Raw genomic sequence first — 15,579 nt, 5'->3', positions numbered from 1 at the left:
AATAATATTTCATCTTACAAGTCTTCAAAAAAAGAAAATTATGCTATTTTAGATTAATCCAGTTTGGGGAAACATTTACATTTTTATTTCAATAAAATGAAATATTACTTTTGATTATACAGAAAACAACAGTTAATCCTACGGTTTCTCTATTATTTTCCTTATCAAGTGAATAAAGTTCATTCTGGATTTGGGGATATGTGAAGAGTTTACTTGAATTTTAGAGGTGAGAATTGAGAACCAATAAATGCAAGTAAGAATATAAACCAATTATTTGGTAACATTTGTAATGAGTCTTAACTTACTCTTTAAGAGCCTTTTTTTCCTATTTTCTCATTGACAAAAGAATGAAATTAATTTTTTTTCTTAGATATTTTGCTGTCTTGCAGTTAATATATGGATTTGGTGAATTCGCTGCCTGTAACTCATGTAGAAATATCCAAAAAAATTACATTTATTTTGTGGGAAACAAATGGCAAGTTATTAATATACTATTATGTTTAACACTACCTAAAGAATTTTTGAATATGACTGCTACTACATTATATGAAAGTTTTTGTAATTTTAAATTTTAAAAAGTTGAACATATTATTTTGAATCTGATATACTATAGTATTGAGATCTGATCTCATTTCCCAAAAGTAAAAGAACTAAGAATATCTTACAACTTACCTATTATAATAACGACCTCCCATCATAAACTGATTATTTGGTGTTGGACATATTTTAAATCGCTGAATATTTTCATTGGTCCGAAAATAAAGTGAATAGTCACCAGGAGTATTATCTGAGGGTCTCACAAGAAAACTGCAGACTTGGCCAACTGTAAAAATGAAGCTATTAGTTTTATTTCCTAATTATCAAGTAAAAAGACAGTATTGAGTAGTATAATTTACAAGTACATTCAAAAATCATAAATACATGTAAATATTCCCCAGAAACTTATTTTATAATAAAGGCATTTTTTTGTGTGTGTTATGTATTGTTCACAACCACGTAAGAAGTTGCTTTAGTACATACAAGTGGTTTTATTACATAAAAATACAGGGTAGAAATTAGCAGCAGCAACTTCAGGTTACTATCTATACTGGTCCTAACTTGGAAAGAACAATGTAATCACAATTAGGGGTTACTGGCAAAAACTGCTACAATCTATTTGTAAATCCCCTTAATAAGAACGTAAAAAAGTTAAAGGCAATTTTGCTGAGGAATACTCTAGTTATCAAAACTTCATATTGAACATTAAAAGGTAATTCTGTAAGAATACCAAAGCTTATAAAAGTAGATTCAAAACAACTAAATATGTGTGCACATTAATAAAACCAATGTATATGCACTGTGAATCGCTCAACAGGTAGGTGTGATTCTGAAGTCATGTAGATGCAAATTACATATGAGTTATTTTCATGTTCATTTTAGAGAAGTGTTTCTGATACCATCAATTGACAGTGACTTTTAAATTAAGAGGCTTTGCCCTTTCTCTGTTTAAGTCATATTCCACAGGAAAGATCAGAAATTGATTGCTTTTAAAAGGGAAGCACAATGAACACTTCAAAAAGTCAGGTGTCATTTTTATGAAAATTACTAACAGTTCCAATTATCTAGCTAAGGGTGTTTACAATCAAGTAATATTATGTTAATCACAAAGACTACAGATTATTGTAAACCTGTGCGTGCAAGGGTTTATATGTGCTTTTCAGGAGAGAAAAACCACCACCAGATTCTTAAAAACTAATCTAAAGAAATTAAGTTCAGCTCCTTTTGAACTTCACCTGCCCACAAGAATTAATGTGTTAAGTATTCAGTGGTACAAGTTCAAAATACCAACTTCATTTAAAAAAAAAAAAAAAAAACACTGAAAAAAATATTTTGTTTCTACAGCATGTCATTTTGATATACACTTGGTCTTTATTTTTTAATCTACTTTAATCACGTTCTTTATTTTTTAATCTACTTACTCTACAGTCTCATAATAAAATTGAACACTTTTAAAACTAACTCAAATCTTTTAAAACAGCAAAATATTAAATTACATTACAATGCAATACTGTGTGGCTTAAAACAATAATACAGATAAAATATCTTTAACAGTAATTTATTCACAATAACTCACCACAGGAGCTATCAAACTGCTTGTTTTTGAAGAATTTTAAAGACCACGAAATTACATAATGACAGCTTAAACTTTTCTCAAATCCTTTTAAGGTGAGGTTTACTGAAGAAATATTTAGTAGTTAAAATAATCCAGTCTTAAATGTTTAGTTAGAATAAAGGATGACCAGATTTTTTTTTTTTTTAAACATTAAACCCACAATTCCAGTCAACATTACTCTACATACCTCTATAACCATAGTTTCGGAAAATGGAAAAATATTTTAAAAACCCAATTATATATTTTTATAAGTGCATAAAGATAAACAGCAACATTTACTACAGCTGTACAGCAAAAAAGTGAAAACATGGAATTCTTCTATAGGAAGTTGAAAACAAACTGTTACTCAATGGAAAGTTTATGATCACCAAAAAAAAAAAAAAAAAAAAAAAAAGAAAGAAAGAAAAGTTACATATGGAGACATGTAATGATCCCTCAATACACTCGAATATAAAAAAAAAAAAAATGTGTTTAATGTTCCTGTGAGTGTTGTGTGTGTGTAGGGGATGGTGGGGATGTATAGGGGTAAGGAAGGGAAATAAAGACATAGAAAACTTCTAGAAACAAAGAAAACCCTTGCTAATACTGCTTTTGGAGAAAAGGACAGGGACATGGGAAGGAAAATATAGTTTCCTGAATTTTACACTATTTAACTGAAAACACCAAAACAAAAGCACTAGTTTCTCTATACTGTGCAGAAATAATAATGCACATAAATATCAAATGACTGCAAAAGCAAAATACATGATAAATGGTTGATTAAGGATTTATTTTTTAATTTATTTAAAATAAAGACACTAGAAAAGGCAAGTGAATATATAATTACCTGTCATTAGTAAATTGTAAGCTTCCTGCTTAGAAATTTTCCCATGGAACCATCTTTAAAGAGAGAACAAATTAGATATATAACAGCAAAAAAGCATTTTGATTTATATAAGTAAAACTGAGCTGTAACATAAGTTTAATCAGCTGACATCATGAAATAAATGCAAAGTAATTGGTCAAATTATCTCATACTTTATGCTACACTTTGTAAACATAATTTCAACATAATAAAACACAATCAGGGACTACTATAAACTACAATTTATATATTAATTACTAATACAAAAACAGCAATGAATTTAATGCTGATAATGAAAAACTGTTTATGCTTGCATTATAGCTAGTGTTCTCACTTGTTTTTATTGGAAGAGAAAGGTGGTACAAGCAGAGTCCTCTATAGAATTGCCCAGAAAAAAAAGAAAATTTCTCATTATTTCTCTCAAAATGAATTTGCCTATGTGATAAAGTCTCTCTTCAAATAAAATCAACAAAGTTGAATCATGCAGAAAAGTGCATTTATTTCTGAACAGTGCATTTATTTCTGAAAGCCAGAAATAAGATTGAGTAATAAGAAAGAGTAGACGCCAACATCAAGAACTAAAAGAATGATTTAATATACCGAATTCTTTTTGAGATAACAGCATATCAAAGAAGACTGCGAGAATATTTTATATTCTGTATTCTTAAATTAACCCTTTAGAAATTATACATGGCATTACAGTCATGATCCACTGCATACAATAACTAAAATAGTTATACTTTACTTAAGAAAAAATGACACATCTGGCTTAAAATATCAATTAACAATTAAACCACTTAAATCTCTTACTTATCTGAAGGATTATTATCTATCTTGCTGATTAACACATGTTAATATCAAGCTGATAATTTCAGATCCTCTCTCTACCATTTTGCCATATACTCTTTTTAGGGTCTGCAATTATTTTTAACAGTGGCTCAAAGAGCAAGTTGAAAAATCAAAATACTACAAGACTAAAGCTAAAAGATTTAAGTGCTCTAAAAGATTCACTCTAACAGATTCAGAAGCTTTTTACATTGCTTTAAATTATCCATACTATTACTGGTCAAAGTATTAAAACATACCTATGAAGCTAACCTCAGCCACTGCAGTAGGAGTTCAATCCTTGGCCAGGGAGCAACCCACATGGCGCCACAGACTTCTCCTGCCTTAACCGCTGCTCCCCTCAGCAATGTACTTCAATCAATCTGCCTGTTCTGTTCCCCACTCTGTCTCTGGTGAATCCTCTCACCCCACCCCACACCTCTGGCCTGTACCCCAGTTCTTGTATGCATAAATAAATAAAAAAGTATTAAAACATAACTCAATTTCCACTTTTTCACGGATAAAACATTAAACTTTTAAATTTCCCTCTACTGCAATGATTTGCTCACTGAATTCAGATTTCCTGGAGCCCCCAACACAGTAAGAATCATATAAAGCAAGTACACGACAACTAGAACAGTCCAGGCTATCTTTAAACCTAGTAAGATTCCGCACTGCATTAAAGTACAGCCTAAATGACCATTTACTACAAATGCTAGAATAAGATATCTATACGGTGCAGAAAAATTGAGTAGGTGATCCTGCAAATAACTGCTCTAATTTTCTATCTAGAGGGGCAGAAAGAATTCAAAAGGGCAGGGGGAGCACAAATGGGTTAAAAGAACAAACTGGCAATATTTTCTGAATGGATTAGATTGGAATTTCCTCACCCAGACACTTATTACTTATATCTAAGATATATGTATTTCAAACAATGATAAAAAGATGAGCCTCTGATTTTAGAAGTCCTCCATCTAATATGAAAGAGGGACACAAATACTGTATAACTGTAAAATAACATAGAAAATAAAGCACAGTGATAAGTGTGCACTGAGGGGAGTGTTTTAATAACAGAGAAGGGCAACAATTCTGTGGAGTGTTGTAAGGAAGAAGATAAAGGACAGGGTCTTAGGAAAAGTGAAGAATGAAGTAAGTCTTACAAATAAAGTAAGTCTTACCAAACACAATTGAGAGAAGTTCTGGTTTAGGAAGCAGCTTGAACAAAGGCATGAAAGTGAAAATGTGAATGTTGTATTCACATTCGAAGGTCTACACACTGGAGAGTATAAAACTATAAATGACAAAGAAATACGACAAATAAAGAATATAAGAGCCACTAAATCAGAGGCGCTCTTTAGGCTCTGCTAAGGTAACCATGGAATAGAATCAGTTAAAAATTTTAAGTAAAAAAGGGACACAGTCAAGTATTTAGGAAGACTACTCCAGCTACTGTAAGAAAGGATTTAAGGTGATTAAAATATCAAAGAAGACCATTGTGGAGGATTCTATTACATAAGTCCTTGTAAGAGATGGAAAGGGCCTAAAGCAAAATACAGCTAAAATTGAAAAGTACACATTCAAGAAATATTTCAATTCATAATGGAATAAATGGTGTAACACAGTCGGAGTGAAATATTTGATATTAGAATCTTCTTGCCATGAATAGAGATTATAGCTCAGATTCTCTCTCACATCTTCTTGAAGACAGAATCTGAGTAGGAACCAGATAATGTTCACTGCTTAAATTCTGTAAAGTGTTCCTTTAAAGGGAATTCAAGAACCATGAAAGATACTTTCACCTTAGCACCATTGGTAATGAGCAACAAATGTCGTTTTCAACACCGAGGAGCCAAATTATTTAATTAAATGTCTTTTAAAAGTAAAAACCAGAATGTACCATCATCTTTTTTTCCCCATTATAATAAATGGAATCATAAAGATGCCTTATTACTAAGTTAACAATACTTCGGAAAGTGTCAGCATAAAGGAGTTCAAAAAATTTTAGTATTTGTCAAAATAACAGTTTTATAATTAAATGTTGAACAAAGAAAGAATCTCCCTAACTTATCACTGGGTCAAAATACTGTTCTGAATTTGATTATGTGACATAATATTAGAAAGTAGAGAACTGCCTTTCTAGAGTTTCTAAGGAACTGTTATAAAGTGATCACTTTAGAATACTTATAAATCTTCATGATTTTCAGTATTTCTGTTAAACTCCATCATGGTTAGTGCCAGAATCTCTTACTATGAGTAAACATTTGGATTTATTACTTAAATCTAGTAAAAAAAAAAAAAAAGATTGTACTTTCTATAGAGATTAGGAGGAGGGAAAACCAGACAGTGACGTATAAGTTACTGAAAGTAAGTGCAATGTTTAAATACTAGCAATTATTACTTGAAATAATTTGGTTTGGTTATTCACCTTAGGTTTGCATTTGTGACTTATTATACATATGTTAATGTACATTGTTTTATACAATGGTTTAAAATGTTTGCCTTTAAAAAAGACATTCAGATAATTCAAGTGATATATATTTTTTGACATACTATATTTACATTTGTATTGGAGTTGGATTCTGGCCAGTACTCCAATAAAAGAAAGTTAATATTCTGAAATAAAAAACACTTTTATTTTCCTGGGAGAAAAATAAAGAAGTATTTTAAAAGATAAAATTATCAGGACTTGGCGCTCGTGTCATGAAAATAGGGAGTGGACCCAGACTTCAAACTTTACTACAAAGCCATAATCATCAAAACTGCATGGTATTGGAACAAGAACAGACACACAGACCAATGGAATCGAATAGAAAATCCAGATAAACCCACAGATTTATGGTCAACTAATCTTTGACAAAGGAGCAAAGACTATGCATTGGAGCAAAGAAAGTTTGTTCAATAAATGGTGCTGGGAAAACTGGGTCGCTACATGCAAAAGAATGAAGCTTGACTACTACCTCACACCATGCACAAAAACCAACTCAAAATGGATTAAAGAACTACACATAAGACCTGAAACCGTAAAATACATAGAAGGAAATATAGGCAAAACACTACATGATATGCACATCAAAGACATCTTTATAGACACATCACCCAAAGCAGTGATAGTGAAGGCAAAGATCAACAGCTGGGACTACATCAAATTAAAGAGCTTCTGCACAGCAAAAGAGACAATAACAAAAACAAAGAGAAACCCCACCAACTGGGAGAACATTTTTGCACACAACACTAATGATAAAGGACTGATCACAAAAATCTACAAAGAGCTGATGAGACTCAACAAAAACAAAGAAAATAATCCAGTCAAAAAATGGGCAGAAGAGCTGAAAAGAAATTTCTCTGAAGACGAAATGCAAATTTCTCTGAAGACGAAATGCAAAAAAGACGAAATGCAAGGCATATGAAAAAATGTTCAACATCACTTGTAATCAGGGAAATGCAAATCAAAACTACCATGAGATACCATCTTACATCAGTGAGAATGGCACATATTAAAAAAACTAGCAACAACAAATGTTGGCGAGGTTGTGGAGAAAAAGGAACTCTCCTGCACTGTTGGTGGGAGTGCAAACTGGTCCAACCACTATGGAGAGCTGTGTGGAGATTTCTTGACCTACTATACATAGAGCTTCCAGCAATTCCACTCCTAGGTATTTACCCAAAGGACACAGAAACATCAATTCCAAAGAGCACCTGCACCCCTATGTTTATAGAAGCAGTGTTTACAATAGCTAAGCTTTGGAAACAAGCCAAATGCCTAAAAACAGATGACTGGATCAAGAAGATGTGGTACATATACACCATGAAATATTACTCAGCATTCAAAAAAGATAAACACATGCAATTTGCAGCAACATGGATGGTGCTGGAAGGGGTCATGCTCAGCGAAATAAGCCAGAAAGAAAAAGAAAAATACCGGATGGTCTCACTCATAGCAGGAATCTAGAAAACTTAAATAAAGGACCAGGAAAAAGAACAACTATAAGAAAGAAAATATCAAAATCAACAAATAACTATGAACAAGAGACACTCTATGGGGAAAGGAGGGCTTGGGGTGAAAATAAGGGGGTTGTAATTGTATGGGGAATATAAAAATAAAATTTAAATTAAAAAAAATTAAATTTAATTAAATTTAAAAAAAAGTGATATAGACTCTGTCATGAAGCATGATCTCAGTTAACTCTAGAGGAAAAAAAAACACTATTTTGATATATTAAAAAAAAAGAAAGAAAAAAGAAAATAGGGAGTGGAAAAGAAATGTAGCTAAAGTTATATTATCTGTTTATTTTCAAAGGGTCATTCACAAATGTCACTGAGAAGACAAAATAAAGAATGAAAGATGCTTCCTGCCATAGTCTCCTACCTTAAGAAACGAGAGCGCTGATAACCTTAGTAAAATAAACCAACTATGCAATGTAAACTAAGCTTATGCTAAATACCAAATAAGTAGAAAATGATAAAGTTCAGAAAATGGAATAATCACAATCATATAAAACCAGGATTCTTATTTGTGCAACACAACAAGAGAAGAGAAGGCACCATACTGCTCCAAACACTTCCAAATTTGTGACTTCCTGTATCGTCCCTAATACAAAATGAAACTTGCCATTTATCACCATGCTTGTAAATACGGTTTTCTTACAGTAGGGTAATAGGTCCATGTATCCTGAACTTTTATCAGAGATAAAATAAGAACAAGAATATTTTAAGAAAAAAAGGGAATACAGATCCCCAACACATTATCTGTATGTCTTTTCTAATCATTAACTCAAATGTGTAACTCTTGATATTGGTAGTGGTGGAACTATAATATAATTAACAAGGTATGGTCTCTTTGATGGGGACTATTCTGTGGCTACACAGAATAATAAGGAAATTAAAATCAGAAAATTTCTTATTTCAGTAGTGGAAAGCTGAGGAACTAAATAAGGTGACAGCAAGTGCAGTATTAATATAATGTTTTTATGTTCTAAAATTGAGAAAACAGAATAAGCAAACAATTGAGATACAAACTTTAAAATCTATCTAAATCGTAAAAGGATGGTGAGAATAAAATGTTCCACTAAAAAGATACCAGAAAATGAACCAACAGTCTATTAGGACATTGTGAGTAAAACAGAACTGGGATTAAGAGTTAAGGTCTTAAAAAAAAATAAATGTCAAAAAGGATTAGAAAGACAGTGAAAAAAGATCTTCAAGGACAATAATAAAATTAGAGCAAAGTAGAAACACCACACTGAAATGATTTCCCATAAGAGGTAACTGGCTACAGTTAATAAAGTCTGAAATATAAGAAATAAATATGGCTAGTAGATGTAATAACACCTGACCTTTAAATCAGTCCTCACAAGATACTTAAAATCAGCCTAAAAAGATTATGAAGTCCTTGCAGAATCCTTTTACCATGGTAAGAGCAATAATCTTGGGGGAAAATCCCCTAAGGGAAAAAACATGAAATACAGAAAAGGTACTACATAAACACAAGAAATAAATCAACAATAAAGAAAAATGTTAAGAGCTATGACATCCATAATGTTATTAATGTAATGCTTATCAAAAAACCCTTTTTAGTTTGGTGATATAAAAGTTGTATATAGTTATAAATCACTTTTCAACTATTTAAAAATAACACATCATGAGATCCTGAAAATATTTATACGAGTTCATGAGCCAAATTAAAAAAATATTTTATGGCCACGTTTTTCAAGTAGTAGGTCTACAACAAATGTTTTTTCTCTTTAATAATTAACACGAACTCACATTTTGCCTTCATGTGGATCTTCTTCCCGGCCCTAGAAGGGAAGACATTAAGATAGATTAATAGTTAATTATATAAAATACTATTTTTATTAGTTAATAAAAAACATATCTTCAAACTTTACACTGCCCTTCATATTTACATGAATGTAAATATTTTCTGTTCATCTTTCTCCCTTTCTTTTCTCTCTAGTTACAAATTAATCTAGAGCCTTTACCTAGATTAGTTTAGGTAACAGTTTTCTAAAACTATTACAGTATACAAGCTAGTATCATTACTTTAATGCCTTATTCCACCCCACTACTACAATCTGAATTAAAGTTTCAACTGCAACTTTGCCCTGCATTAAGAAACACCAAACCATACAAAAACAAACATTTTAAAAACCAAACCTTTACTATCTCTCTACTGCCTACAAATTTTGAGTTTGCAACCAAAATCTTAGAGCATACATTTAGATCCACATTTTCTGTCTCATCGCTAATTTCCTTTAGGTAATGTATACTACGGACACACATAACTATACTAATTCGTTAATCAACATTTTCCCACCACTATAGCTTGTTCATTTTGTTGGAGAATGTCCTTTCCATTCACAACTTCCTATCCATTAGTGAAAACCTGAATTACACAGGCAGGATCTATTTCAAATATTACTCTCCTTGTGAAACATTCTGATTCCCTAAAACGTATATATTATCTTTTACTTTGAATAGAAAAGACCTTTTACTTTTGAATTTTACCTTACTCTAGTCTATTCATTCCATTATAGTACATGTAAGCATCTTAAGATGGGTGACATTATTTGTTACCACCTACCCCCACTAAAAGCACTAGTACAACACTGGGCATAATTTTTACTGATTATCTGTTAAACTGTAGTCCTGGTACCCAGCACAATACCAGTTTCCATTGAATAATGAAGGAAAGAGTAGAAAAATGGTCCTAGTATACATGAATTTACTTCTGTAATTTTGTTTCTCACTCATCAAGTAATTAACAAAACTAAAATCAAACAATGAATGCCTACTCTATTATAAAGTAGTATGTTAAAAAAATACATAAAAACAAAATGCATAATTTTTTAGCAGGTGTTAATCACTATAGAAAAGGTTTACAATATAATTTTATACAATGTATATGAAGAATTAGCAAGGTGCAATGGAAACACGATGAAACAATTTAGTCTAAGAAAATCTAGAGGCACCTCTGTGAAAGCAGTAACATATGAGCTGGACTGATAAAAATAAATCAATAAATTTTACAAGGCAGTCTGGCAGGGCAAAGTGTCAAGGAAGAGGCTAAAGTATTATCATAGAGATGGTCATTCATTCAACAAACATTTACTGAATGCCCACTAATGCCAAACATTATTTTAAGGAATGAGGATACATCACTGAACTAAAAACAAAAAAATCCTCTGAGCTTACATTCTAGAGTTAAGATGTAAAAGCACAAATGTGCTCAGAGAACAGTAATCAGAATTTCAGAGTGCAAAGTTCCTTAAATCCAACAACCACCTAACTGGCTCAAATCTACACAATCTCCTAGTGGCTTTCAATCTACAAGCAAATCACTATGTTCCAATGAAGGTCATTATGTAAATTATTCTAAACATTGCAAAACTATCTGTAACTCTTAACTTGGAATGACTCCATTCAAAGTATGTCTATAGTCATACTCAGCAACCATATCATATTATTCGCTCATACTATGTTGTTAATTTATTCTCAATTTCATTTCCTTTCCTTGTAGTGATGTTAGGTAAAGTCTCCTTACTTGTGAACAGTGTTTTTTTCTATACTCATCCATTAACTTTCACTTATTTTTACTAAAATTTATCTTCTTAAGTTTGACCCAGAATTCTAAAAGGTTGAGAAAAGCTCAACTATACTATAATTCCTTTCAATAATCAGAATAGAGGAAGGGATTATAACAGAAAGAAGGAAATTCAACATGAAAATTCTTAGCATGAAATCTTGTAGTAAAACCAGCAAAGTTAGATAGTTCAGCTTGAACAACTTTGTCTAAATGGAGTAAACCTTTCTCATACCAAACAATGCAGAATACCTATTTAGGAGCGACGCGTTCTACTGCTAACTCTCCCACTAACCACCCCACTATGAGTATGGACTGTATCACACCATTTCCTCAACTCTCCTACTTCTGTAATCATGCTCTACTTGTATATACCAAACTCTGGTACCCAGAACAGGCAGACAAGAAATTGGCAAAGAAAATATTCTCCACTTGCCATCTTCCTGAAGTAATTATCAGAGGACAGAATGCAGTATATTACTAGGTTCCTGGTATAATTAAGAAGAGTAGCTCTATGGGTTGTAAAAGATAACAGAAAAACATCTCAAGTTGCTGGGAAAATCTAAAAAGAGTGAATTCAAAAATCTAACACTTGATGTTTCAGAGATATTGAGCATTTTCCAATTTCACATGTTCTTTGAATACTGACTTGCTATCTCAAAATAAAAAATACAATTCATACTGTGTGATTAATTATTAATAATGCATTATGTGATGACAATGAAAACCAATACTCAAAATGCAAAAAACCCTGTGATAACATATATGTAATATGATTTTTTCCAGATTACTTGAAAATTAGATGTATTTGGAAGACAGAATTTGAAAGTAAACATATGCAATCACTGAGATTCCATGATCAGCTGGATATAACATCATTTATGAGGAAAACCAAGATGACAAAAAGGGATAAAAAGAACTACTAGTGAATATGTTTTTAATTCTTAAAATCTCATGACAACTTTCTGAAAATTGGTGGCTAAAATTTAAAATATGCTAGCTTGGTTATGTGCTATACAAAAAAAAAAAAAAAAAAAAAAAAAAAAAGAAAAACCCTAGCATTTACAAATAGCAAATAGATTATAAGAAAAAATTTCTTATATTTATAATTTAAATTTTTTATAAAAGAAATGAATTCTTCTGGTTCTGGGTAAGTTTCAAAATTTTACAAAAAAATTCCAAGAGTGCGAAGTACAAAACTTACCACTTCTTCTACTAGGTCTTCAACAATAAGGCCCTGTTCATCTGTTCTTAGATTTGTTACCCACATCCATCCATCTTCTAATTCGTTATGAACAATGAACATATCTCCTTTTAAGAAACTGAAAACAGCAATCATGAAGTTATTAAAAGTACACTTGAAAATCTGAGAAATCATGTGCCACACCTCAGAACTAAATACAATTGAGAATGAATCGGATTGAAGTGAAAAACCTGAGATTTCTGTCAGTTTCTGATATTATCCACATGAAAAACTCTGACAACATTTAAACTCTGAATTGTGATTTCCTCATCTGTAAAATGGGTTTACTAATGGTACCTGTATTACTCCCATCATTGGATTACTGTAAAATTTTATAAACAGCAATTGTACAAGTATTATAGGCTTTGAGTGAAAAAGGAAAACTATGTTTTAGTATTATTATGAAATAGTTTTGATCTCATGGATGCTCTGAGTGGGTCTGAAGATTCCCCAGGTTAAGGTCACATTCTGAGAACTGCTGTCTTCAACGAACCAATTGAGAATTTACAGATTATTCCAACTTCCTGAAGCTGTAAGGACCCACTGCTCGTTATGCGCATTTCCTCCCTTTTCCTCCTTTCATTGTTTTTTCTAGCTTAGATTGCAAATGAAGGTGTGCCAGTAAGAACTACATAAGATATTTTGAGGACAATCATATAAAAATAGAATGCTGATTTTGAGAAACTTTTTTTAAAACATCAATTTCAAAAACGTTTAGTATCCATGAAAATTATCACTATTTTAAATAGTGCTACTGTTATGGATGAGAAATGGTATACTCAGAATCAGCAAAGTATTCAGAAAGGAACCTGAACATTCTACCATTAAGAAACAAATTGTCTATTGATAGTCAAACAGCTTAAGGGAAGACAATAATAATTTGATAACTATCAAATTATATAGTAATTAAAATTATATAGAAATAACAAATTATATAAACATAATAAAACTAAAAAATTATCACATTCTATAATTCTATACTATTAGTATCACTTAAACTATTCACTCATGTAAAATAGAAATTAATCATCATTTGGGTAACATTTACAGTTGAGACACAAATATATGGCTATAAAAATTAAGTCATAGACTAAAAGAATTCTCTTTAGTTTGTGAGAGACAGTCTAATAAAAGCTAAGTTACTTCTATCATCATCATGGTCCACTATGATCCAAATTCACGATCTGAATAGATAAGTCAACACAAGAATAATGAAATCAATATTAAAAGACACCTTTACCATGTTGTGATGCTATTTCCTCAAGTTCCAAAACCTTCCTATTCCAAGAGCAATAAAGTTTTAAAGTCATTCAAATATCTGTTTCAAATGCCTACTACAGAGAATATTTTATTACATACCTTATTTCATCAGTGTCTGGAACTTTTGTGTAAGGAAGAATGGCTCGAACACGCCGTCTATCCTCCACTGGCTAGAAACCATAAGGAAAAAAATAATCTTTTCACATCTAAATCAGGTATGTCCACACAAAGTTAAAAACCAATGAAAATCCACACTATAAATTCCACAGGATCATACAAACTAGTTTTCCACTGATATTCAAATTTATCCAAAACTCAGAAATGTTTTTCCACAAATTCTTTTAAAAATATGACTTTTTAAAAAAGCAATTAACAAAATAGTTTTAAATAAGCGACATAGAACATATTAAATTGACTTTTCTGATGATGCAAAACAAAATTCAAAATCCTGAAGCAATTTTGGTGATTAACACTATATCAGTAATTACTCCTCATGCATTCAAAAATTATTTAAGCTACCTACATACGTTTTTATAAAAAAAAAAATCTAAAATCACAAAGTTACAGTAAAATTACTTTTTTTTAAAAAAGATATTGTTTGGTTTTACCAGACAATTCTTTACAACAAAAATTAAAATGTAATGCAATTCAAATACTTCTTGAATTATAATAAACATCACAAAAAAACTAAACAAAAGCTAACCCTATTAATAAAATAATAAAGACTTGAAATATTTTAAGTTTTACTTACCTCTGGTGGTGCAACTGGATAAAGCAATTTTTCTCCTTTAAGCAAACAGGAAACATGACTGTAATAACCTATTAGGTCTGACAGTGAAGAGAAACGTCTCCCACCAATGTAGTAATCTCCACACATAGCAATAATCCTATTTGTTCAGGAAAAAAAACGTAAGTAACAAAAACAAACTTTAAAGTCAATTTTGAAGACCAAGTTCCTTAATTTTTATTATACTTTCTCCTTTTATCTGTATCTCTGTATTAAACCAACACTTATTAATACCATCACCACATGCAAATTACTTAAAATTATTTCTCTTAAATATATTCACATTTGATATGAAACAGATTTATAAACCTTAGTTACAAAATTCATTAAAATATTTATAAATCCATTGTAAGATACTTCTTTCCGTACTAAGGATTGAACACCAATTTTAATGACTTTTCTCTGCCTAAAAGTAGTTTTCAAACTCTTTACACACGACAATAATTTTGTATTCTAAATGTGGTATATGAATACCCTCACAGCTTACATTAAAATCTAAAAATCATGGAATAACAAACATTTTATCAGTTTACAGATGTTACATTATTTTACAATTTCTTCCATAAAACTGAAAATATATACTTTACAAAGAGACTTTGAAATCTGTACTTCAAAACCCATATGCCTTTTTAAATTGAAATGGCTGTTTTCAGTTTCAGAAGAGTGAAGCTAAAAAAAAAAGGGGCACACACTATTGACACTTAAATACTATATCCTGTATTTTACCAGTTTCTTTATGTAATTCTTCACAACTTTAAAAGCAATGATTTGGAATTAGCACAGTAATCCCAATAAAAAAATGTTTTTAAACAAAACTACAAAATTCACTATCTACCCCAAAATCACTGATTTAAATCATTTAATGCAAATAAATCTTTCTCCATTATTT

At 30.9% G+C, this 15,579-nt stretch overlaps 1 protein-coding gene across 4 annotated transcripts in view; it reads right to left on the bottom strand.

The window, feature by feature from the left end:
* Positions 1-15,579, bottom strand: part of RASA1 (RAS p21 protein activator 1) — a 371,951-nt gene that overhangs the window by 35,128 nt on the left and 321,244 nt on the right. For all 4 annotated transcript variants that reach the window (XM_054688108.1, XM_054688107.1, XM_054688109.1 and 1 more), the window contains 6 exons: positions 14,655-14,790; positions 14,003-14,073; positions 12,605-12,722; positions 9,585-9,616; positions 2,979-3,031; positions 673-823 (listed from right to left, as the gene is read on the bottom strand). In XM_054688108.1, coding sequence (XP_054544083.1) covers positions 673-823; positions 2,979-3,031; positions 9,585-9,616; positions 12,605-12,722; positions 14,003-14,073; positions 14,655-14,790 — 561 coding nt within the window. The remainder of the gene's footprint in view (positions 1-672; positions 824-2,978; positions 3,032-9,584; positions 9,617-12,604; positions 12,723-14,002; positions 14,074-14,654; positions 14,791-15,579) is intronic.

Source organism: Talpa occidentalis, unplaced genomic scaffold (assembly GCF_014898055.3).
Source record: "Talpa occidentalis isolate TD23 unplaced genomic scaffold, MPIMG_talOcc4v2.1 talOcc4.6, whole genome shotgun sequence".
Lineage (NCBI taxonomy): Eukaryota > Metazoa > Chordata > Mammalia > Eulipotyphla > Talpidae > Talpa > Talpa occidentalis.
The sequence above is the reverse complement of the archived record's forward strand: the minus strand, read 5'-3'. Positions and strand labels throughout refer to the sequence as shown.